This window comes from Mesoplodon densirostris, chromosome 6 (assembly GCF_025265405.1).
Source record: "Mesoplodon densirostris isolate mMesDen1 chromosome 6, mMesDen1 primary haplotype, whole genome shotgun sequence".
Taxonomy (NCBI): Eukaryota; Metazoa; Chordata; class Mammalia; order Artiodactyla; family Ziphiidae; genus Mesoplodon; species Mesoplodon densirostris.
The window spans coordinates 1741245-1766173 of NC_082666.1; the positions used below are offsets into that span (position 1 = coordinate 1741245).

The following is a 24929-nucleotide window of genomic DNA, read 5'->3' on the forward strand; positions in this document are numbered from 1 at the left end:
TGCACAGGCTTTCTCTAGTTGCGGCAAGTGGGGGCTACTCTTTGTTGCAGTGCACGGGCTTCTCACTGCGGGGGCTTCTCATTGCGGTGGCTTCTCTTGTTGTGGAGCACAGGCTCTAGGCACGTGGGCTTCAGTAGTTGTGTCTCGCGGGCTCAGTAGTTGTGGCTCTCAGGCTCTAGAGCATAGGCTCAGTAGTTGTGGTGCACGGGCTTAGCTGCTCCACGGCATGTGGGATCTTCCTGGACCAGGGCTTGAACCCGTGTCCCCTGCATTGGCAGGTGGACACTTAACCACTGCACCACCAGGGAAGTCCCCCCCACTACAGTCTTGATTACTGTAACTATATAGTAAGTCTTGAAATCAGGTAGACTGATTCCTCCCATGTAATTCTTTTCCAAAATGGTCTTAATTATTCTAGTTTTGTTGCCCTTCTGTATAAATTTTAGAATAATCTTGTCTGTGGTTACAAAAAATCTTGCTGGAATTTTGAAAGGAATTGTGTTAAACCTGTATATCAATTTGGGGAGAACTGACATCTTTACTGTGTTGAGTCTTTCAATCCATGAACATGGTATGTCTCTCCATTTAGTTAGACCTAGATTTCTTTCAATAGTAATTTGTAGTTTTCAGCATGTAAGTCCTGTACGTGTTTTGTTAGATTTACATGTAGGTATATTTTTTTTGAGTGATTGTAGATGGTATTGTATTCTTAATTTTAGTAATTGCTAGTACAAAGAAATACAGTTTATCTTATATCCTGTGACGTTGTCTATGAAGACAACCCTGTCATCTGCAAACGGGGACAGCTTTATTTCTTCCTTCCAATCTGTGTGCATTTTCTTGCTTCATTACACTGTGTTGAGTATGAGTGGTGAGCAGACATCCTTGCTGTGTTCCCCATCTTGAGGAGAAGGCGTTAACTGTAAGATTTTTGTAGATGCTCTATATCAAGTTGAGGAAATTCTCTGAGAGTTTTTATCATGGATGGATGTTGAATATTGTCAAATTCTTCTTATGCATTGAATGATATTTTCATGTGGTTTCACTGATTTTCAGATATTGTACCAGCTTGCATCCCTGGAATAAATCCCACTTGGTCATGGTATATAATTCCTTTTAAATGTTGTTAAAATCTGTTTGTGAATATTTTGTTGAGGATTTTTGCATCTGTATCATGAAGGACCCTAGTCTGTAGTTTTCTTTCTTTGTATCATCTTTGGTTTTGGTATTGGGATAAATCATAAAATGAATTGGAAAGTGTTCCTTCCTATTCTGTTTTCTGGAAAAGATTGTATATATGTGGTGCTGATTTTCCTTTAAATGTTTGGTAGCGTTCTCCAGGGAAACCATCTGTGCTTAGAGATTTCTTTTTTGAGAATTTTGAAATTAAAAATTCAACTTTTAAAATAGTTATAAGACTATTTGAATGCTCTGTTCATTGTGGTAGTCCCCCCCCCTTAGGAATTGGTTCATTTAATTTAGATTGTCAAGTTTATGTGTTAAAGTTGTCCCTATTATTGCCTTATTATTCTTTCGACATCTGCAGGGTCTGTAGTGATACCCCCAATACCTTTCTGATATTGGTAATTAATTTGTCTTTTTTCTCTTTTTTCTTTGTCAGTCTTGCTAGAGGCTTGTCAATTTGATTGATCTCAGAGAACCAGCTCTTCATTTCATTGATTTCCCCCTCTACTGATTTTCTGTTTTCAGTCTTACTGATTTCTGCTCTTATTATTTTTCTTCCTTCAGCTCATTTTGGGTTCATTTTGTTCTTTTTCTGGGTTCTTGAGATGAGAGCTTAGGTTATTGATCTGAAACTTTTCCTTCTTTCTAGTACATGTACTTAGTGCTGTAAATTCTCCTCACAGCTCTTAAGTGGTGTCCCACAAGTTTTGATATATTGTATTTTCATTTTCTTTTAATCTGATTTCCTTGAGACTTCCTCTCTGACACATGGATGAGTTAGAGGAATGTTGCTTGTTTCCAAGTGTTTGGAGATTTCCCTGTTACTTTTCTGTTATTGGTTTCCAGTTTGATCCCACTGTGGTTGGAGAACACATTCTGTATGATTTCAGTTCTTTTAAATTTCTTGAAGTTTGTTTCCTGGCCCAGGATGTTGGTGTAAGTTTCATAGGCACTTGAGAAGAATGTGTATTCTGCTATTTTGTGGTGGGTGGTTCTGTAAATGTCGATTGGATCCTGTTAGTTGATGTTTAGTTCTCTGTATCTTTGTTGATTAACTTTCTAGTTCTTTCAGTTGTTCAAGAGAGGGTTTTGAAGTCCCCAACTCTCTTTTCTCTTTCTACTGGTTTGTGCTTCATATATTTTGCTGTTCTGTTGTCTGGTACATACACAAGATTGCTATGTCTTCTTGGTGATTGACCCCTTGACCATTGTGAAATGTCCCTCTCTGTCTCTGATAATTTTCTTTGCTCTGAAATCTGCTTTATTTGATATTAATATAGAAACCCTTGTTTTCTTTTAAGTTTGCATGATTTATCTTTTTCTATCCCTTTTTATTTTTTAATTTTTCAAAGTTTTATTAAATATAGTTGATTTAAATCAAGTTAGTTTAGGTGTACAGCAAAGTGCATAGTTTCAGGTGTACAGCAAAGTGATTCAGCCATATATATATGTATATATATATTTTTTTAACTTGCCTTTATCATTGTGTTCGAAGTGAGTTTCTTGTTGATAGCATATAATTGAGTCTTTAAAAAAATCTATTCTGCCAATCTCTGTCTTTTAATTGGTCCATTTAGGCCATTTACATTTAATGGAAATATTGATATGTCAGGGCTTAAATCTGCCATTTTATTTTATTATTATATTTTTTTGTGGTACACAGGCCTCTCACTGTTGTGGCCTCTCCTGTTGCGGAGCACAGGCTCCGGACGCGCAGGCTCAGCGGCCATGGCTCATGGGCCCAGCTGCTCCGCGGCATGTGGGATCTTCCCGGACCAGGGCACGAACCCGTGTCCCCTGCATCAGCAGGTGGACTCTCAACCACTGAGCCACCAGGGAAGCCCTGCCATTTTATTTTTTGATTCTGTTTTTTCTTCTTGATTGTTTCTCTTTTTTTTTTTTCCTTGCCTTCCTGTGGGTCACTTGAAGACTTAAAAAAATTTTATTTTGATGTATCTGTATTTTTTTTTAAGAAGGGTATAAGTCCTCCTTTTTTAAAAAAATTTATTTATTTTATTTATTTTTGGCTGCATTGGGTCTTCATTGCAGAATGTGGGCTTCCTCTAGTTGCGGAGAGCAGGGGCTACTCTTTGTTGTGGTGTGCCGGCTTCTCATTGCTGTGGCTTCTCTTGCTGCGGAGCATGGGCTCTAGACGTGCAGGCTTCAGTAGTTGTGGCTTGTGGGCTGTAGAGCGCAGGCTCAGTAGTTGTGGCACATGGGTTTAGTTCCTCTGCGGCATGTGGGATCTTCCCGGACCAGGGCTCGAACCTGTGTCCCCCGCATTGGCAAGCAGATTCTTAACCACTGTGCCACCAGGGAAGCCCTGTGTCTGTGTTTTTTATTTTATTATTATTATTTTTAAACATCTTTATTGGAGTATAATTGCTTTACAATGGTGTGTTAGTTTCTGCTTTATAACAAAGTGAATCAGCTATACATATACATATATCCCCATATCTCCTCTCTCTTGCGTCTCCTTCCCACCCTCCCTATCCCACCCCTCTAGATGGTCACAAAGCACGAGTGTGTTTTTTAAAAGTAACAGCTCTATTGAGATATAATTCCATACCATATAATTTACCCGTACAGTGTACAAGTCAGTAGTTTTTAGTCTATTCAGGGTTGTGTAACCATCACCACAGTCAGTTTTAGAACATTTTCATCACTCTGAAAGAAACCCCCTGTCTTTCATCAGTCACTCTCATTTCCTCCATCCCTCCCTAACTTCACTACTCCTAGTTTTAGGCAATCACTGGTCTACTTTATGTCTCCATAAACTGTTCTGGACATTTCATATGAATCGAATCATACAACATGTAACCTTTTGTGTCTGGCTTTTTTCACTTAGCATGATATTTTTGAGGTTCACCCATGTTGTAGCATGACAGTACTTCATTCTTTTTCAGGGCTAAACAATATTTCATTATATGGATAGACCACATTTTCTTTATCCATTCTTCCATTGATGGACATTTGAGTTGTTTCTACTTTTTGGCTGTCATGAGTAACGGTGCTATGAGCATTCAGACACAAGTTTTTACGTGAATATATGTATTCACTTTTCCTGGGTAGATACCTAGGAGTGGAATTGCTGGGTCATGTAGTAACTCTGTGTTTAACCATTTGAAGAGTTGGCAGACTGTTTTCCAAAAACGGCTACACCATTTTACAATCCCGCCAGATCTTCACCTGCATTTTTAATGTGTTTTTTATTATAGCCATTCTAGTGAGTGTAAAATGCTATTTCATTGTGGTTTTAATTTGCATTTCCCTAATGGCTAACGATGTTCAGTATCTTTTCATATGCATATTGGACGTTTATGTATTTTCTTTGGAGAAATGTCTCTTACCCATTTTAAAATTGGGTTATTTGTCTTACTGTTGAGTTGTCAGTTTTTTGGGTTTTTTTTTGCGGTATGTGGGCCTCTCACTGTTGTGGCCTCTCCCGTTGCGGAGCACAGGCTACGGACACGCAGGCTCAGTGGCCATGGCTCACGGGCCCAGCCGCTCCGTGGCATGTGGGATCTTCCTGGACCGGGGCATGAACCCTTGTCCCCTGCAGCGGCAGGCAGACTCTCAGTCACGGCGCCACCAGGGAAGCCCCAGAGTTTTTTTATATATTCTACATACAAGTCTCTGGTCAGAAATATGATTTACAGATATTCCTTCCCATTTTTTGTTTTTTCACTTTCTTTGTGGTATTCTTTGAACCACAAAAGTGTTTAATTTTTGTGAATTCTAATTTATCTTTTTTTTTTTCTTGTGCTTTTGGTGTTTAAGAATCTACTGCCTAGTCTAAGGTCACAAAGATTTAGTGTTTTACAGTTTTAGCTCTTAACATTAAGATCTTTGATTCACTTTAAGTTCTGTGTATGGTGTGAGGTAAGGGCCCAAATTCATTCTTTAACATGTGAATATCCAGTTGTCCCAGCACCATACGTTGAAACACACTTTTTCCCCCGCTGGATGGTCTTGGCACCCTTGTTGGCCATAGACACATGGATTTATTTCTAGACTCTCAATTCTGTTCCATTGATCTATATGTCTATCCTCATACCAACACCACACTCTCTTAATTACTGTAGCTTTGTAGTAAGTTTTGAAATTGGGAGGTACTAGTGTTCTAACTTTGTTCTTCCTTTTCAGTATTGTTTTGGCTATTCTGGGTCCCTTGCATTTCCATATGAATTTTAGAACTGGCTTGTCAATTTCTACAAAGATGTCAGCTGGGATTTTGATTAGGTTTGCATTTGCTCTGTAGATCAATTTGGGGAGTATTCCCATCTTAGCAATATTAGATCTAATCCATGAACATGGATGCCTTTCTATTTATTTAGATCTTTAGATCTTTTCAACAAAGTTTTGTAGTTTTCAAAGTATAAGTTTTACACTACTTTTGTTAAATTTATTCTTAGGTTTTGTATGCTTTTTGTTGTCATTATAAATGGAATTTCTTATTCAATTTCATTTTCAGATTGTTCATTGTAAGTGTATAGAAATACATTTGATTTTTGTTTATTGATCTTATATCCTACAACCTTGCTGAACTTGTTTCTTAGTTCTAATAGTCTTTTGGTTGATTCCTTAGAACTTTCTTTGTACAAGATCATGTCGTCTGTGAATCGAGATAGTTTTTCTTTTTTCTTTTTCTTTTCCAACTATATGTGTTTTATTTTATTGTCTTGCCTGATTTCCCTCACTCAGATGTAGAACTTGTACAGTGTTGACCTCCTTGCCTTGTCCTTGAGGTCAGTGGGACAGCATCCAGTCTTTCACCGTGGGCTACGATGTTACTTGTGGGTTTTCCACACATGTCCTTTATCAGATTGAGGAAGTTCCCCCCATTCCTAGCTGGTTGAGTATTTTTTAGGTTCTGAGTGTTTTTATGTGTTATTTATGTGCTGTGCGTTTTTAGATGACAGATGTTAGAATCGTCTGACAGAGGGTTTTTTTTGTCTTGTTTGTTTTTGTATTGTTGTTGTTTTGTGTTGTTTATCTGACAGAGGTTTTAAAGCAACACTGCAGTATTCCAGTATTACATAGTCACAATTAACTTTGATATCAGCGTGTCAGAATTCTTCAATATAGTTGACTTTATAATTTTATAGTTTCCGTGATCTTGAGCATCATGTAAAAGAGATGCTAGCTTCTCTGGTTGAAACAGTATATGGAGTTTAGGAAATTCAGATTAACTCCTTTCTTCATGAGAAAACACATCTAGATCTTAAAACTAAAATATGCGCTGGATTTACAAATCAGGGAAAAGACATTGTGTTGTCTTTTTAACCCATTATCAAAGCAGTCTGATTTGCCCAGGATTCCCCTTGATTGCAGGAATTTGGGGTATTATGTGGAAGTGCTTTTTGGTCTAGTGGTTTCTCTGAAAAGGGTCCCCTCCCCTTTACATGCTAACTCATTTAAAATATTAGAAGTTACGTTTATGTTCTGGGAATTCTGAAAAGATTAGCGTATAAAACTGCTCATCTGTTAGCCGGCGAGGACGCAGCTCTTAAGAGTCTGTAATTCCTGGATACTCTTCAGAGGGAGGAAAAAATTCCACCCTCAGTGTGAAGGTAGGGCTTCCCTCGAGTCTAGACACAGGGGACCCTCCGCTTCAGCCGTGGGTCAGAAATAAACATGGAAAATGTCTCTTCTCCCTGTCTCCGAGAGATATTTTCCTTTGCAGGGGACATGAGCTATTTCCTTGATTGACAAATAGACAAATAGATGACCGGTGGGGACAGACAGGACCCCGTCATCCTCCCTACAGAGTCTCCCCACTCGCTGCCGCCTCCTTGGGGTGGTCTGGACAGCGTGGCTGTGAGACCAGCCTAGTGGTCCCAGTAACGGCTCGTCCCTGGTCCTCACCGCAGAAAAGGGACGTGGCCCAAACCACACGTTAGGATACAGGTGGACTGACAGACTGCCACCAACCAGCTCGGACTGTTCCTGCAGGCGAGTCCACCTGGGTACCTGTCAGGTATAGTTGTTTAAAGGTTGTAAACAGGACCCTCCTATAGATACAGGGAGAGTGCATGTCAGGGCCGTGTCTACGTCGACGTGAAGGAAGCGGCAGGGTGGGCCCCCCCGGGGAGGGGGCGGGATGTTCTGGACCTGCCAGGCCCGACCCTAAACTGGCTGATGTCCTGCAGGGCAGAACCCGTAACCTTTGGGGGTGTCTCTTCTATGGAGAGATATCTTTGCATCTTTCCTGGACGAAAAAATGAATGAGTGTGCACGTCGCTGGACAGAGCCCAGGCAGAGCCCGGGCAGAAGAGTGGTCCTCGTCCTTGGATAATCCCCTGGGCAGCCCCTGTGATGGTGAAGCGTCGAGCAGTCGATATTTTGCTTAACTTCCAAGTTTCTAATAATCTGTGAACCGTCACCCACACACCTGGAGCTGATGTTTGCGTGTCCCGTGAGCTTGCCCCCCACCCGGCTGCCTGCCCGTCACAGGGCAGGTAGAGCCTCTCCGTCCGGCCTTTCCCGACCTGGTGGCGTCGGGGCCAGGGGCCGGGGTGGTCTTGCTGGAGCAGGTGCTGCAGGGGCTCTGCCCTTCTTTCTGCCACCAGCCTCTCCTGCAGGCTGGGCTCCCAGGTGATGCCTCCACGGCCAGGTCCCCGTGAGGATCAGCCTCGTGCTCTGTGGAGCGGGGGAAGCATCTGAGTGAGTCAAGTTCCCAGTACTCAGCGGTGTCGGTTGCAGGGCCCTTGCTGTGGTCCCAGTGGCTGGGGGGACCCGTGACCCACTTCAGTGTGCCTGGTGTATCAGGAGCACCGCCCACCCCCCCAGGCAGCAGGAGACCACCCAGCGTCTGGCGGGATATGAGTGTGTGGCTGTGGCTTCCCGCACCTCCAGGGCGGTCAGGGGAGCAGGCCTGGGGCAGAGCTGACCCACCTGGCATTGCTTCCTCTTCCCGAGCCCCCCGGGGGGGGGTCTGTTCCATCCTAGAAAGTGGTGGGACCGGTGGGCCTTATCCCCACCCAGTGACAGCTCAGGATGAACCGTGTAGGTTCAGGGACATCTCTCTCTCTCTCTCTCTCACACACACACACAGATGCACACACCCACCTCCCCATCCCGGGCTCCCCTTCCACCTGTGCACAGCCCCCGACACCCACAGTCTCTCAGGGCGCCTGGTGTGTCCGGGGCTGGTGGGCTTCAGGCTGCAGCGGGGGAGGTTCTGGTGAAGGGGCGGCTGGATAGCGGATACCTGGATACCTAGATACCTGGCAGGTAGAACGAGCTGGGGAGGGCTGGGGAGGACACGCCTGGGGCTCCTGAGGGTCTGCAGGGGCTTGGTGCCCACCCAGGCGCGTCTTTGAGGCTTTTTACCCAGGAGCGACCTGGCTGTTTGTCCTCTGTCCTGATCACATCTTTGAGGCCTTGGCGAGCCTGTGAGCCTACAGGACGGCCCTCGACCTTGGAGGCCAGGAGGCCTGGGCCTGACCCTGGGGGACCACGTGAGAGGCATTTCAACCTCTCACCTCAGCCAACCAGCTTGTCCTGGGGGGCCTGGCCCTTCCTGGGGTGCCCACGGAACTCCCACCCCGTTCCCGGGCAAACCCAGTTGGCTGGTCCCCTCCCTGAGCCTTGGTTTCTGGAGATCTGGGTCTCCATAGCCCCCACCTCCTGGCTTGTCTTGGGAACCACGTGAAACTCGGTGGGGTGGGGGGCAGAAGCGACAGAGCTGTGGCCGTGGCCAGGTGCTGGGAGGGAGGCTCCCGGTCCCCTGATCCCTGCCTGGCGCCCCCCAGCCTGCCCCACGGAGGAGCTGCCTCCACGGGAGCGGGAGCAGGGGTCCTGCCCACAGCCTGGACGCACCTCTAGGAAAGAACACGCCACCCGACACGCTGTCAGTAGCTGCCGGTGATAGGTGTTCCCCGGCTGTAAAGTCGGGTGTTTGTATTTATGGTCTTTGTTTTTCATACCGGTAACTGCCTTTTATGGCCCTGCTGTCAGCCTCAGCCTGCGCGCTGGACTTTCCTCCTCACCCAGGACGTGTCTGCATCGCAGGGGTGCTTCGGGGAGATCTGGTTTTGTGGTTGAGATTCTCACTCTGGAGCACGAGGACAATTATGTGTAGCTTTTATTTGGCCCCCAGGATTCTTACTGCATTATCCGTATTTCCTTTAATTTGTGGGATTTCTAGTAAATGGGCTTAAAAATAGGTCTGGGCGTGATGCCAGGCAGATGCGGGCAGCAGGCATCTCTGCGTCTCTCTCTAAAGGCAGAGTGGGGTAACCCCCGTGTCACTCGGGCCTGTGTGTCCTGCGGGTCCCTCTGGGGGCCCCGCCTCTGCACCCCAGGACAGGCAGAGGTGCACCAGCCCAGGGGCCCTGACTCCAGGCTGCATTTGGGGGGGCCGGGGCCAGGGCTGGGCAGGGTGTGTGCTGAGCGCTAGTGCTCGGGGCTGCCTGGGAACATGTGGGCCGGGGTGCTGGGGTCTGATTGCAGGAACGGACACAGACGTGTGCTCTGAGGCAGGCCGGGTCACCTGTTGTTGACTCCGCACCGCCTGGGCTCCCTGGGCAGCAGCTTTGCCCCCAGGTGCCCCCACTGCCCCAGCTGCACCCCAGCCCTCAGGGACCCTGAGATCTGGTGCCAGTGCCGCCCACCAGGGCCCCGGATGCCCCTCTGGTGCCCCACCCCGTGAGGGTTGGTGCTGTGTTGGGCTCTGAGTTGCCCGGAGCCTTCAGCTCTGTAGCCCCTACGCTGTGTCTCCCCGCAGACAGGGGGACTGGGCCCCGAGGGCAGGCCCGAGGCCCACGCGGGCCTCTCCTGCCCGGGCAGGGCTGGAGCCCCCTCGGGGGTCAGGGGGCCCACTCTCACGTCCAGGCCTGTCCCCAAGCCCTTCAGTGGCTTGGTGCTCTGGCTGTGCCTCCTGCCTGCCAAATTCCATCCCCAGAGTGGGGCACTGCCTGGGGCTGGGGGCGCATCTGCTCTGATTCTCCTCTGCTGTGGACTCAGATCCATCTGGAGAGCCAGTTAAATGTGGATGCAGGGGAGCCCAGGAACTGGGCCCCTGGGTGGGGTGGGTGGCTGGGTGTCCTCCAGTGTGGAGGGTAAGGAGGCACGGTGACGGAAGCCCCTCGGGAGAAGGTGGGACAGGCTGGCCGGCCCCAGGGGAGGAGCGGCGGGGTCCCTGAGGTGCCGTGGGCGTATCCCCTGCCCCACACTTGTCTCTTTCTTTAGGGCCGCAGGGGTGAGGCTGGCTACGGAGTGGCCTGGGACACCGCTGCCCAGCTCCAGGCCGGGGGTGGGGTGGGGTGGGGGGTGCCCTGGGCCAGCGCCCGCCAGCAACCACCTTGACGGGAGCGTGGAGGTGGGAGCTGGTGTGCCGTGACCCCGTCTCAGCCTATTTCCCCCCCCACCCTGCACCCTAGCAGCTGATTTAGTATTTCTGTGTCGGTCTGATTTACATTAGATTTTTAAGCATAATTAGAAATGCAGGGAGCTTTGTGTCTTACCTCGACTATTTATGGCATGATATGCAGATGAGGGGAGCTATGAATATTAAAGATGGGAGTGTGTGCGGAGGCGCCGTCCTTAATGAGTTGGGTGACCGGCTGGGCCTGGCACGCGCCCCCTCCACCTGCCGCCCGGGACCTGGCCGCCTTCAGGACCCCCGTCAGTCCTCGGAGGGGACAGCAAGGTGCTATAAAGCCGAGGGGGGCGAGTCTGGCTCCAGGGGCCCCTCAGTGCCGGCCCCCCAGTGCCCCCAGCCTGGGTGCAGGGGGGAGACCCAGCTTCAGCCTGCGAGGGAGGCGTAGGGTGCCGTCTGCAGGCATGGATCTGGCTTTTTAAGTTACTAAACGATGCCCGAGGGGCACGCTCTTCAAGCTTACGGTATTTAAGTTACAAAGACGGGTGAGAGAGATTGTCGGCTCTGTTCAAAACACTGCTTAATTCTTCCCAAGCCTTCTGGAACCATTTGATGGCTAGTCCATGGACTTGGTGGGTGCAGGGTGGGCGGGTGGGCTCATGGGGGCCACTGCCCTCCCTCTGGGCCGGCCGCTACTGTTTCTTTAGGTTCACGCCCTGTTTGTTTGGCTCCCGACCCCCTCTCCGCACGAAATATCTGAGCGAAGGGTCAGAGGCTGGCGTGTTGGTGGCAAGCAGTCATGCCTGGTGGGCGGTGGCATGTCGGAAGGAGCCTCAGCTGCATTGTCCCCCCGCACATGGGATGGGATGGGCCACCTAGACCCCTAGGCTGGACCCTCTTCAGAGCCCACCGCATGGGCCACGTGCTGTGTGACGCAGGGCCCGCTGTCCCATCTGGGAGGGTGTCCACCCAGCCCCCGCCCAGCCCCCATGGTCCTGCGGCCAGTGGGGCTGATGGGGCCTGGCTGTGGGTGCCGCACCCAGTGCCCTGGGCCCTCAGGGGGCTGGGGGTGCTGTCTGGAGGGCCGGCAGGGAACTCTCTGAGGACCAGCCCTGCATCTGTGGCTCCCTCCGGGGCAGCAGGGGACGGACTGATAAGCACATTTTTGAATTTGCAGATTCTGGCAGGCTGCCCTTAAAAAAAAAGCTTCTAGGCAAACATTTGTTAGTGCAGTTAAAACCGGCTTTTATGCCTGATACCGGTCCAGGCTGTGGTCTGGGTGGAGGCTGCCCAGGTGCCTGGCTGAACACAGGAGGCCTCTTGCCTCTGCCTGTCAGGCTGGGGCTCAGTGAGCTGGGGGGCGGGGTGTATTGGAGGTGTGGCCACAGCCCGGGACCCAAGTGGCCCTGAGGTTTCGAAGGCCTGTGCGCCCCCTGCCCCGGGCACAGGGGACTCCAGGACAGCCAGGCGCAGAGGCTGAGGTGGAATTCTCATCTCTGCAGCAGAGTCCTGGAGGCCCGGGGCAAGTCCAGGCCTCAGCGTCCCTCTGTCTAGCAGGGTCAGTCCCCACCCTCTTGATGACCTCGGGTGCCTGGGATCATGGGTGTTGAAAGCAGGCAGCGGGGGAGGGGGGTGCCTGGGCAGGAAGCTCATCCTCTGGGTACCTCAGCCTCCTCTTCTGCACCCACCTGGAGGGGGTGGGGCTGGGAGGCAAGCACACACGTCGGGACCGTGGGGAGGGGCTCCGAGCAGCTGAGACCCTACCCTGGAGCCCTGGTTCCCTGCCCGGGGCCTCCCATTAGCAGCCTGGCCCCCTGACAGCCCAGCCCTGCTTTGTGGTATATTAAAAGTTTAATGCAAACCTGAGGCTCAAGCAGGCTGGTGCCTCGCCCAGCTTTCAGGGGGCCTGGCACGCCCGAGCCGGGCAGCCTTACTTCAGACAACCACCTGGACCTCCGAAGGGTCAGCCCCCAGACCACTTCCCCCTTGCCCCTCGGGGGAGCAGCGCTCACAGCTGGGCCAGAGCATCAACGGGGGACTGCAGATGGGGGTGCCAGAGAGCCTGGTAACTGGAGCCTGCACCGTAATCGGAATCGGAAAGCAAGGCCGTCGCTCTGATGGCTGCTGTCCAGAGCGACACCCCGCCCCGCCCACGCTCTCTTGACAGCCTCCGCGGGGCAGCCTGGGCGGTATTCCTGATGCCCCGACAAGCCCACGTGTGTTCGTGCTGACTCAGAAACCTGCCCACCTCCCTGCAGGACACGGCCCTGGGGGATGTGGCCGCTGGAGCCTGGCTCCAACTCTGGAGCGCCCTGCCTTTTAGGAGGTGGCCTTGCTGCCAGGCCGGCTTCTCCCGAGGTCCTGAGATGGCCAACGGCCGGGCAGCGGGGCTGCCACGGGGATGGGCCCCCAGCTGGGGGCTAGGTGCTGGGGGGTGAGAGGGGGTCCTTTTTCTGCTGCCAGAATGTTCCCGGGCACACCTGCCCCGTTCTTCCCCTGCGGTGGCTGTGTTTAATGGCTGTGCGTTTGCCGAGGTCCAGTCCACTTATTAGATTGGTAAAATTAAATCCTGCAAAATAATTTAATTTAATTTAATTTGTCTCGCCTCCTTTTCCCTCGCTGGTGGTGCTCCTGCAGAAATTACACGCTGCGTTCCCGCGCGGCACCGTGCCCCTGCCGTAGCAGGCCCTTTAGGATCGGGGGTGGGTGGGGGAGGCTGGACTCTGACGCCCCCTGGCCCCTGTGTGCATGCGTGTCTGCAGCTCTTGGGGCTCATAGCCCCACATCCTTCTCTCGGCCACCTGTGGGTGCATGGCCCGCCGGGGGCTGGGAGGCATTCTGGTGGACAGCCCATAATCCCAGCCGTTCCTAAGGGAGGGTCCACAGAGAAGAGACACCCCCCACCACCACTGTTCCTGGGGAGGTCTAGAGTCTGTGTGGAACAGGCCTCCCCTGAGGCTAGCACAACTGCAGGGGCTGGACTCTGGCTTTGTTATGTCCCAAAGTGGGTTCCCTTCTGAAGGGCATTATGAGGGGGAGGGTTCCGTGGTGCAGTGGCTTTGAGGATGGCCAGGATGAACAAAGATAGGATCTCAGATGCTCCCTCCGGCTCTTCAGGACCTTCCGTGAGTGGATGACACAGGAGTCTTGCTGTGGAGGGAAACAGAAGAGGTGGTGCTGCCTGGGTAGCAGGGGGTGGAGAAACAGAGGCACAGAAGGGGAAGGAGGTCGTGTAGGGCTGGGCAGGGGAGGCCAGCTCAGGCCCCTGGCCCCTCTCCTCTCCGGCCACTGCCCATGGGTCGGCCCTCGGCACGTCCTGCTTTCACAGTCCTGGGTGTGTAAGCCAAGCCTTTATTTTATTCTTTTCTCCTAAAGTTCAGCTTTGTTCTCGCTCCGGCCGAGGCTTCTAAGAAAGCAACCTGAAACCAGCTCGTGCTGGGCTGTCCTGGGCTGGGCCGTGGGGCGGCGGCCTCACCCGCACAGGTGGCTTGAGGACACGGCAACAACAGGGCTGGTTGTCCCCATCCCCGGGGCCAGACAGCCCCGTCACCTTCCAGGGGGAGGATGGTCCCCTCTCTGGGTGAACGGTCTGGCCACAGCCCCGGGGGGCAGACCCATGAAGCACAGACGGGGCCTAGGCGGGCGCCGGTCTCTAGCCGTGCGCCGGTCTCTAGCCGTGCGCCGGTCTCTAACCGTGTGCCGGTCTCTAACCGTGTGCCGGTCTCTAACCGTGTGCCGGTCTCCAGCCGAGCGCTCTCCTCATAACATCGTCTGCCTCGACCCTGTGGTCACCACTGGAGGGTGAACGTGACCCCCCTCCCAGGCGGGCATCCCAGACGTGGAGTCCTCTGCTGGAGGCCATAGGACCTGCATTTGAGGAGGCTGGCTCCAGGCCTGGCATGTGGGGTGGTTCCCAGCGGAACCCAGGAGGTGCTCTTGGAAGGGTCGGCTCCACAGACCTCGCTGTCCCCCGCCGCTCTCAGTTCAGATCCTGGCTGCTCCCTGCCCAGCCCTGGGCAGTTGGGACCCTCTGGGGGCCAGTGCACACTGCACCTTTGCAGCTTCCACCCACCCCAGCCAGGCTTGGTCACCCCCTCCCCTCTCACGGCACGAGCGCCCCCATCTGGCTCAGGAGGCCCCACCTCACTCTCTGGGAGGCTCCCGGTGGTGGGTGACGGGGCCCCGTGGCGGCCCGCCCCACTGTGCTGTGTCCCTGGGCCGCACAGCCCCTCTCTTGCGGCCCTCCCTGGCTGAGCCCAGCATTGGGTGAAACGCCCGTCAGGCATCGGACAGACTTTCCCAGCCTCAGCAAGCTCCCGTGTGGCACCTGAGGGACTTCCCTGTGGAGCTGGCAGTGAAGTAGGGGCCTGAAGGTGGCAGCTCTCCTCCACCCAGGGAGGGCCTGGGTGCAGCGCAGCAGAGGGGAGAGCTCGTGTAGGGCGGTGGAAGGCGGGGTGCCCTGCACCCAGGCCAGGGCTGGCCCCTGCCCTTCCCTCCCCATCACGGGCCCCACTGTCCTTGGGCCTCTGAGTGTCCCGGGGTTTCTCCACACTGGCTCCATGTGTGCCCAGCCTGCCCCTCTTTGTGGCTGGGCAGGCACATGGGGCTGTGCCTGCACCGCCCCCCCACCGCCCCCCGAGGCCCCAGTCCCTCATCTTGGGGCTAGGGGGCTTCTCCTGGACCCCAGGAAAGGGGGACCACCAGGATGACACAGCCCAGTCTGGGGGGCCTGGCAAGGCTACCCAGTGGGGGTGAGGGGAGGTGTGCAGACCCGGGCATCCATGTGGACCCGAGAGTGCGGTACGTAAGGGCCCTCGGTCCGTCACCTGGTGGCCGAGGCCAAGCCAGCATGTGCAACCTGGCTGGTGCTGAGATGGTGGCCGCCCCACATAGGCCTCGAGCAGGAGGAAGCCCGGCCAAGCCCCGCTCTCTCTCCCCACACAGCCCCCGGGTCCCCAGAGCACCGAGCGGGGACCATTTCTGTTAATGCTCCACGTGCGGGCCTGTGTTGCCGTCACCCCTCGAGTCGTCAGCAACCCCGTGCAGGAGGCACCAAGCCGCCTCTGCTGGCCGCTGCTCGCTGGGCGGCTTCCCTACACCTGGACTTCTTCCCTCTCTCCATTCAGCAGCTTTTTATCTGGTCTCGGAAGCTGAGCCCACGGTGTGTGAATGGGCAGGCGCCAGATGGCTCCTTCTTTCCGGATGCCTCCGAAGGGACGGTGGGGGGGTGCTGCCTGTAGCCCCCCTGCCTTGCCCCAGCATCACCTGATGGTGGCCGTGCTGGGCGCTGCAGGACACAGACCTTTCTGGGCCATGTCCACTCTCAACCCTGCCCCTTCTCGCAGGCTGCCACAGTTGGTGGCAAGCAGGGAAACTGAGGCTGGGCAGGCCAGTGGTTTGCCCCAGGGCCCACGCTGTCCAGCAGGTGGGGGCTTGAGCCTAGAACAAGGTGCCGTCCTCTGCAGCAAAACAGGCAGTGTGCACCGCACGGCTGCCCCGCCCAGGAGAGGTTCAGTAGACGGCGGACACTGTGGACCCCGCACCAGTGGCCCGGCCACACGGGTCACCTGAGGGCACTGCCTTTGCTACCACCTCTCTGGGGCAGGTCCATCAGGGACTAGGGCGGGTCCTTCTGGGGCTCCTGGTTGCTGGTCACCACGGGCCTGGCCCCCGGTTGTAATCACAAAGTTGTACTTCTTTAAGAGAGCTGCCCCGGCTGGGGAGTTGGGGGACAGGGTGATTACCTGGGGTTTTGGGGCCGGACTAGCTGGGTCTGCTGCTCTGGGACCCCAAGAAGGGGGGAAGGCGGGCACTGGGGCCCGCAGGGCGCTGGGGGAAGGGGGGCTGGGTCTCTTCCTCCCTGGCCCCTTGCTCTCACCTCTTTCTGCCTCATTTTCTCATCTCCCTTCTTTTCCTCCCCTGGTCACCCAGCTTCTGCCCTGTCTGCCCCGACCCCCTGGCCTCCCTGCCCCCCTCGCCGGCCCCCACCCGGCACCCCCCCCCCAACCTTGCACTGCAGGAGTTAGGCCGCTCTGCCAGCCCTGCAGACTGTTTGGCATAGTTTAAATGCTTTGACACTCGGGCTGTACTGGATGGCAGGGTGGCAGTTTACTGGGTAATTCATATGCAAAACTGCACTATAAATTTCCAGGCTGTCTCAGTTGCCGTGGCACCACGAAGCGTCTCTCCACGTACAGTACAGTATTTCTGCCATCTTTGTTTGCATTGCAGTGAGTCATCAAAAGTCTGTCTTGTACCAACACCCGGAGCCGTGCATTCCTCTGGCACCAACACTCCACTGTTTTTAAAGCCGGGGCTGGGAGCTGGCATTTACTTCGGCTCCCAAATCAAAGGCGGCTATTCATTCCCCAGAGCTGCCTGAATGTCCGTCTGCATCCGGCCTCTTCATTTAGATGCTGTGCGCTGCCCCGGAGAGCCGGGCTGGGTGCAGCTGAGCCGCGGCCCAGCCCAGCCGAGACTCTCTGTCCCCCTCCTCCCCCCATCCTCCTCCCCCCCCCGCCTCCCCCTCCTCCTCCCCCCGCAGCTCCTCTCGCCCTCCCCACCCCAAGGGCTCCCGCTCCGTTTGCTGCATTCCCGGAGCAGCTGGCGGCTGCGGGCGGCCGGCGTGCGGGCGAGCCTGCCCCTGCCAGGCTGAGTGGGCAGTGCCGGGGCCACGGCGGCAGCGGCCAAAGGTAGGTCTCCCCTGCCGCCGGTGCCACCGGCCAGGCCGGCAACTTCTCCGCAGCGGGGGCACTGCGGGCCCTCCCCCCGGGCGGCCGCCCACCTGCTCAACTCCTGTCGGCGGCCGGGCCGGCGCTCCGCCCTCCTTCCGCCGGCCGCCCGGCGCCTCTGTGGCCGCCCGCACTTTGCTCCCGCGGGACCGAGCGGCCCTTTGTACGGGCGCCGGCTGCGCGGAGTTGGGCCGGCGCCTTCTCCGGCCCGTCCGTCCCGGCCCCGCTTCTCTGAGTCGGACACCAGATCCACAGCCCGGGAGCCCCGTCTCCAGACCCGGCGGGCCGGCAGCATCCCGACCACGGCCAATCCCTTGCTCGGCCCTCCCCTGTCTCCCCACGACCCCTTTAATCACCTGGGCTGGGAGCGAGCCAGCAGGGATCGGCCGGCATCGGGAGCTGGGGGCCCGGGAGGGCGCGCAGGTGGGGCTGCGGCAGGCTCCCAACTCCTGGGCTGGCAGCCGGGTCCCCGAGGCAGCTCGGGCTGGGGGAGCCGGGCGCGGCTCGGAGCCCCTCTGGCTCGAGGTCTCCTTTGCCTGGAGGGCAAGCAGAGGTGGCGGAGAGGCTGAGTTCTCCCAGCTTCAGCTCACTTCCCTGGGCAGCCACTCCTGCCCGCCTCTCCCGAGGGCCGAAGGGGCGGCTTCTCAGCCGGCGGGGCAGAATGCCCCCCCTGGCGGGCCCTCTGCACAGCTGCTCTAGGGAAAAGGGGAAAAGCAAACCGAAAGCAAAGCCTCCGAGAAACAGCCCGCCACCACGAGACCCCGGCCACACACACCGCGGTGCCCTGCCCCTCGCTCTGGGTTCGGGCCCCTCCCAGGGGACAAGCGGCAAGGGGCTCCTTTGCTGCTAACTTTTTCCTGGGAGAAGAGTTGTGCGGACGCGGGCCTGCCGCCCTCGCCCCTCCAGTGCTGTGGGTGGACCGCCCCGTCCCGTCCTCCCGTCCTCCTGTCTGTCTGCCGCCTGCAGGCCTGTTCTCGTCTTCTGCCAGGACAGGGTGTCTCCCGGCCCCGAGGGCTTTCGCACTCTGCTGGGTGGACTCTGGGAGCGTCCCAGAGTGGTGTGGGTCCCCCCCCCCACCCCGGCTGGAAACCCAGCTGGGGCTTCTAGCATCCTGGGTGGCACTGACGGCCCTGCCAGGGTCCCACCGTCAGCCGGGTCTGCGGCGACACCTGGTCTGGCTCGTGGCGGCTGGAGGGTCTGGGGTGCCCCGGAGGGGGGCCCGGGCACTGGGGCAGAGCGGGGTGGTGCGGGGCCCTGCCGGTGGGCCGCTGGACGTCCGGGAGCCCGAGCCTGACCGCGGCGCCCTCTCTCCCGCAGATGCGCCCCGCGCGGCCGCTCCCGCACTGAGTCTGAGGCCCACCTGCCGCCCCCGCCCGCCATGTCGCAGATGCTGCACATCGAGATCCCCAACTTCGGGAACACCGTGCTCGGCTGCCTCAACGAGCAGCGTCTGCTGGGCCTCTACTGCGATGTGTCCATCGTGGTCAAGGGCCAGGCCTTCAAGGCCCATCGGGCCGTGCTGGCCGCCAGCAGCCTCTACTTCCGCGACCTGTTCAGCGGGAACAGCAAGAGCGCCTTCGAGCTGCCGGGCTCCGTGCCGCCCGCCTGCTTCCAGCAGATCCTGTCCTTCTGCTACACGGGCAGGCTGACCATGGCGGCCAGCGAGCAGCTCGTGGTCATGTACACGGCCGGCTTCCTGCAGATCCAGCACATCGTGGAGCGCGGCACGGACCTCATGTTCAAGGTGAGCTCACCCCACTGCGACTCGCAGACCGCTATGATCGAGGACACCAGCTCCGAGCCCCAGAGCCCCTGCAACCAGCTGCAGCCGGTCACCGCCGCGCCCCCCTACGTCGTGTCCCCCTCTGTGCCCATCCCGCTGCTAACCCGCGTCAAGCACGAAGCCATGGAGCTGCCGCTGGCTGCAGGCCCAGGCCTGGCCCCCAAGCGCCCGCTGGAGACGGGGACCCGGGACGGCGCGACAGTGGCGACGGGCCCCGCGGTGGCGGCAGGCACGGCCCCTCTCAAGCTGCCCCGGGTCTCCTACTACGGGGTGCCCAGCCTGGCTACCCTCATCCCCAGCATCCAGCAGGCGCAGTACTCCCAGGGGGAGCGGACCAGCCCGGGCGCCAGCAGCCTGCCCACCACCGACAGCCCCACCTCCTACCACAACGAGGAGGACGAGGAGGATGACGAGGCCTACGACACCATGGTGGAGGAGCAGTACGGCCAGATGTACATCAAGGCGACGGGCAGCTACGCAGGTAACGCGTGGTGGGGGCCTGTGCCCACGCCGCCACTGCGGCCGCCCGCCTGCGGGCACGGGCGGACCTCCCGGCACCTCCTGTGTGGGCACTGAGGCTAGCCTGGCCTTACCACATGGCATTCACAGCCTGGCAGGGAGATGGGCACGTCCGGGGGCCAGGGCACCCCGGGGGCACAGCTCAGGGTGGCCGCTGTGCTGCAGGTGTTCGGGGACAGTCCCCAGCCCAGACTAGATGAGCTGGCAGGAGCAGGACCCAGGTCCGTCTTGCAGGGCCTTAGCTAAGGACTTTAAACTCATCCTGGGTGAGATGAGTGGCCACGGGAAAGTTCAGCCGCAGTGTAGCGTGTGGGACAGATCCCTGGCTTGCACCGGGCTGATGAAGAGACTGAGGCCCTCAGTGGACCAGGGACCTGCCTGAGGGCTCACAGGGCAGTGTGTGACCCAGACTGGTCACTCACCTGCTTGAGGCCTCAGTGTCCCTGTCGCTGAGGTGCCTGCCCCGGCAGGCCCATCTTCGCTGCCTTTGACCTCAGCCCTTTCCCCACCCACGTGCTTCTGCCTTCCCTCTGACTCAGGGAGGCCAGAGAGTCCCTTGGGCCCCTCACAGTCGCGGCCGTCTCCCTGGGGCCAGCACCAAGTGGCCGGCCAGAGGGTGCCTCTTGAACTGAACATGCTGCCCCTCAACTTGTTTTGGGGGGGACTCCCGCATTTGGGATCTGTAAACCCAACACGCACTGATTTGCGATGCCTGGTGTTGCCTGTAAACTGCATCACGATCGCCAGAGACGGTTCAGGATTTGCTACGTGAAGGGTCCCGTAGTTGAGGCCCCAGGTCAGGTGTCCCCTTGCCTTCTGTGTTCCCCGAAAACTGGCTGTGTGCCTGGGCCCGCTGCCTGTCCTGATTTGCATGCGGGGCCCGTGTCCAGTGACTGGCCCGGATGCGTGCTGCCAGTGGGAAGTAGCATCCCAGAGCTGGGGCCCCAGAGGGCAGTCTGGGGACTCTTTCTGTCCCAGAGACCCACCACGTCCTCGCGTCCTGATGGGGCCGACGCTGCCCCTTCTCCCCCTCCTCCTCCACTCCTCCGCCTCCAGGCGGGCGCTGGTCTATCAGTCCTGGGGGGCGGGAGCAGAGGGAGCCTGGTGCACTGGCCAGCTCGGGCTGCTGGGACAGCCGGTCCCCATGTGGCACTGGGCGGCTGGGTTTCCGTCTCTGGTCTGGCTGATGTGGGCCCTTCTCAGGGTCCCTCTCAGAGCTGCGGGGGAGGCACTGCCCTGGGCAGCTCCCCCACAGGGGCCCTGGGCCTTGGTTTTCCCAGGGCTCATGACTTTATTTGAATGCGTTTTGTCATATTTGTATGAATTGTGCAGGGTACTAGCACACAGACCACCTCCGTCTGGACTGGGTTTTTTCCTCTTAGTGGTAGGGGGGAGGGCTTGGTGTTCCTGACACCAAGAAGCCCGCAGCTCTGGTGTGGGTTAGGCCTGGCCGGGACCCTGGGAACCACCCGTGTGCAGTTTCCTCTGCCTGACCCCGCCATCTCCCTGACAGCCCCCAGGGGTAGAAAGATCTGTTGGCACCCAGACTGGGCCAGAGGGAGCTGGGGTGGCTCCCAAGCCCCTTCCCCAGGAAAACAGGCTACACGGGCTCAGGGCAAACCCTGCAGGACCGCCGCCCCCCCCTCCCCCCCCCCCCCGCCCAATGCCAGCAGCTGGACGGCTCAACGGAGGAGTCAGGACAGAATCTGCTGAGGGCCCAGGGGCGGGGCTGCCCACTGGTGGTCCCTGGTGGTACAGTGCCAAACCAGGAGAGGACCCTAGTTAAGGTGTCACCCCCGGGTCCTCCCTGTATGGCCCCCTTCCCGCCAGTGTGGCCTCGGGCCTTGGTGTGTACGAGATGGTGAGAGACTCCACAGGTGTTGGGATTGCTGGGTGTGGGTGCAGGGCGGTAGCCCGTCTAAGGGCACCTGCCCCTCTGGCTGCATGAGCCTGGACCCTCTCCTCACCTGGACAGTTGTGGCCCACCTGCACCCTTGGATTTTCCAAGGAGCCAAGGGAGGGGGCCGAGGACAGCCCGGGGTGCGGCTTGGGAGACCGAGCTGCCCCACTGCCTTGACTGTGACTGCGCTTTCTCACCAGCCCCTCCTGCACTGAGACCAGCTGCTGGGTCCTACTGGGGCCAGGCACAGGTCAGCCAAGGCCTGTGAGCCCCTCATCCCACATCCCTGGGAGCGTTGGAGGTGGGACGGGGTGGAGGGAAGCTGCAAGACTGGGGGCGGTGGCCTGGGAGCCTGTCTCCAACAGGACTCTGGAGGCTCTGGTCTGGGTTTTCTCCTCCCTGAGCCCGTAAGTGGGGCAGGGAGGGGGGGTGTGATTTCTTGGTTAAAATCTAGGTTATCGGCAGTGACGTTGCTGGCATCACTGGGCACCGGGTGCGCTGGGAAGAGGGTTGGGGGGAGGGTCCATGGGGGCCGGGCAGGCAGAGAGGGGCCCGTCCCCAAAGGCTGGCTGCTCCTTGGGCACTGGCTTCCCGTACCCCAGGCTCCCTCTGTGCTGGCCTGGTCTGGCCAGGGGGCATCCTCACACCCCGCATGGACAGCTGAATAGCCAGGTGCCCCGTGCTGGGGCCTGGACAAGGATTGGGCAGGGCTCTCGAGCTGGTGGAATCGGAATGTTTCTAAGGTGAACTGGCGCATAAGGGTTCTCAGGAGTCCCTTTCCTTTCGGTTTTCCCACCTGCCAGGCGAGGGGGTGGCCTGAGTGACCTTCAGGGGTCTTCTCTCCAGCACGCCGTGTGCAGGAAAGCGCAGGACGCAGAGCCCTGCACTGGAGACCCCGTCCCCACCCTCATCCCCGTGAAGAGCTGTTGGCAGCTCCCGTGTGATGGGCCTCTTGCTGTGGGAATCGAGGAATCGAATATCACAGATGAGTGGATGGACTCCTGATCCCTCCCCCCTGCAGCCCCCACGTGGTTTCCCGTTTCCGTCCTGTGTGTTCCTCCATTCTGTCCAAGTCCTGTGTCGTCGTCCGTTCGTGGAGATGCCGTGGTTGATTTATCCACTTCCCTGTTGGAGGGTAGTGGGTGGTTTCTAATTGGTTAGGTTAGGAGAGGTGCCACTGGGAAGGCCCTAACAATGATGGGGCCGATCAGACTCACCCCACATCGCAGTGGGCTCAGCCCCCCACCCCGGGGCTCAGGGCAGCTCGCGCTTCAGCTCCGCAGGGCCCAGAGCCAGTGGCATCTCTCTGCACATCGGCCTCTAGCCGGGAGTGGGGCAGGAGCCAGGGGCCGCCCCGTCAAGGCAGCGCGGGTCTGGGGGCCTTGGTGTTGGTTCCGGGGGCGGGCAGGGCACAAGGGCACCCTGCCGTGAGGGGTCTGCTCCCACGGTCTCTCCTTGTTCACGCTCTTTGGGCACATCTGTACCCACAGGCTGCGAGCAGTGGTGGCCAGGATGGGCGTAGTCCCTGCCCTCGCCCGCTGTGGACACAGAGAGACAACAGACTGGACCCTGATGTGGTGTTTCATCGTGGCAGGGGGCCACCGTCAGGGCAGGCTGCCCCTCGGCCTGGGAGTGAGGCTGAGGGGTGCGGGGAGGAGCCCCCTCCCCTGTTCTCTGCGGTTCTGACCCCCTTCTGGCCTCCAGGCCCGCCCCCCTCACTGGGCAGATGTTGAATCCCGCAGGCAGATGTGCTCCCTAGGGGCTTCTGAGCCACAGGCCTGCCTAGGTGTTTACGCACCAGCCCCGAGCTTTCACCTTCACCCTTTCCCAGGAGGGGACTGCTGCGGGGTGCCCTGCTGGTGGCCAGTGAGCTGGTGGCCCCGTGTGGCCCTGCTCTCCCTTCCCCTCCGGGTCTGCCCACTGTCCCCACGCCTGGACGTGGGACGGACCCTGGTGGTGCGCGGGAGGGGGTCCTGGCCTGCGGCGGCACGTCTGTTCCCGGGTTCCGCCGCTCTGAGCAGCGGCCACAGGTGGCTCCTGCACGCGGGAAGGTAGAGCCCTGCCCCGGGCCAGGCCTTCGCAGCATGGCCTGTGAGGTCAGCGCGGCTGCTGTCCCATCTTACGGGGGGCGGGCCAAGCCTGCAGCGTTCCCCCTCTGCACGGCAGGGCGTCCCTCCAGCAGAGCCTCTGGGAAGCCTGGTTGGCGGCTGCTCCCACCCACAGCTCAGAGCTCATGAGCTGTCGCTTGGGGGTCCCACAGAGTGGGAGCAGTCAGGATGGGTTCTGCAAACCCCACTCCCCGCCTCCCACACTGCCTCCTGCCCTGGGCCAGGAGCGTCTGCACCGTTAGAGCCCAGCACAACCCCTGGCCTGGCTACAGTGGTGCCCAGGTGGGGACGGCCTGCCCAGGCTCGGGGGGTTCCCGCTCTTTTAAGGCAGTATCTTGGCAGCTCAGGCCAGGCGAAGGAGCTGCCTGCGCCAGTGTGTCTGTCCCACTGTATACCCCGGAGGCTACCCTGAGGGCTGGCCGGGCACCCCGGGCACCATCTGGGGCTCATCCCTGAGGGCCTCCAGGGGCGGCCCCCCTGGCTCCCTGGCTTCAGCTTCCATGCAGTGTCACGTTTAACCCTCACACCCCCAAACACCCTGAGATTTCCTCTTAAACCGGTTTTATTGAGGTGTAAGTTAAATACCTCGGTGACACGGGTATGAAATTACCCATTTGAGCTCCGTCAGATGGAGAATGTGTCCGTCACCCTGGGGGCCCTTGCGCCCCTTTGCTGGCATCCCCACCCCCAGCCGCAGGCTGCCTCGGATCTGCTTTCTGTCCTCTGGATACTTTTGTCCGTCACGTAAACAGAGTCAGGCTGTCTGCACTCTGGTCCGGCTGTCTCGTCAGCAGAATGAGTTTGAGACTTCCCCGTGCTGGGTGGGCAGTCCCGCCTTTTTCTCCCTGTCTTTTTTATTTATTAAAGTGTTTACATACAATAAAATATGCCAGTTTCAAGTGTACAGGTGATGAGTTTGGCCATTGTAATCAGTCAGGTACCATGGTCAAGACACACAACAGTTTACTTCCCTCACGTGTTTCCCCGCGTCCTCCCCATCCCACCCCACCCCCGCAGCCCCCGTTGCTTTCCATCGCTGTCATTTTTCCTTAAGTGGGATCTCACAGAACGGAGTCTTTTATTTTTGACTTTTTTCATTTACTGTATCTTGAGATCGATTCATCCGTGCGGTTCTGAGTGTGGGTCCTTGGTCCTTGTGGTTGATGGTATTCTCCCATGCCATGGACATACCACCAGTGGCAGTCGTGTGTGGCCGTTGTCGTGCTGCTGTGGACACCCACGTACACGTGGGACTGCTTTTCTGTTCATCTACTGGAATTATTATGTGGGTTTTCTCCTTAATTTTACAGATGTGGTGTATTGCATCAGTTAATTTTTAAGTGTTGAACCACCCTTGAACTCCTGGGATAAGTCCCAC

At 57.2% G+C, this 24929-nt stretch overlaps 1 protein-coding gene across 3 annotated transcripts in view; it reads left to right on the forward strand.

Moving 5' to 3' along the window:
- NACC2 (NACC family member 2) overlaps nucleotides 1-24929 on the forward strand; it is a 71559-nt gene that overhangs the window by 21849 nt on the left and 24781 nt on the right. The window contains exons 1-2 of one of the 3 annotated variants that reach the window (XM_060101095.1): nucleotides 16876-17202; nucleotides 18559-19505. In XM_060101095.1, the coding sequence (XP_059957078.1) occupies nucleotides 18620-19505 (886 nt within the window). In that variant the 5' untranslated portion in view covers nucleotides 16876-17202; nucleotides 18559-18619. Of the gene's footprint in view, nucleotides 1-16875; nucleotides 17203-17403; nucleotides 17665-18558; nucleotides 19506-24929 lie in introns of those variants that run through there. The other 2 variants (XM_060101096.1, XM_060101094.1) reach the window with 2 other exon arrangements.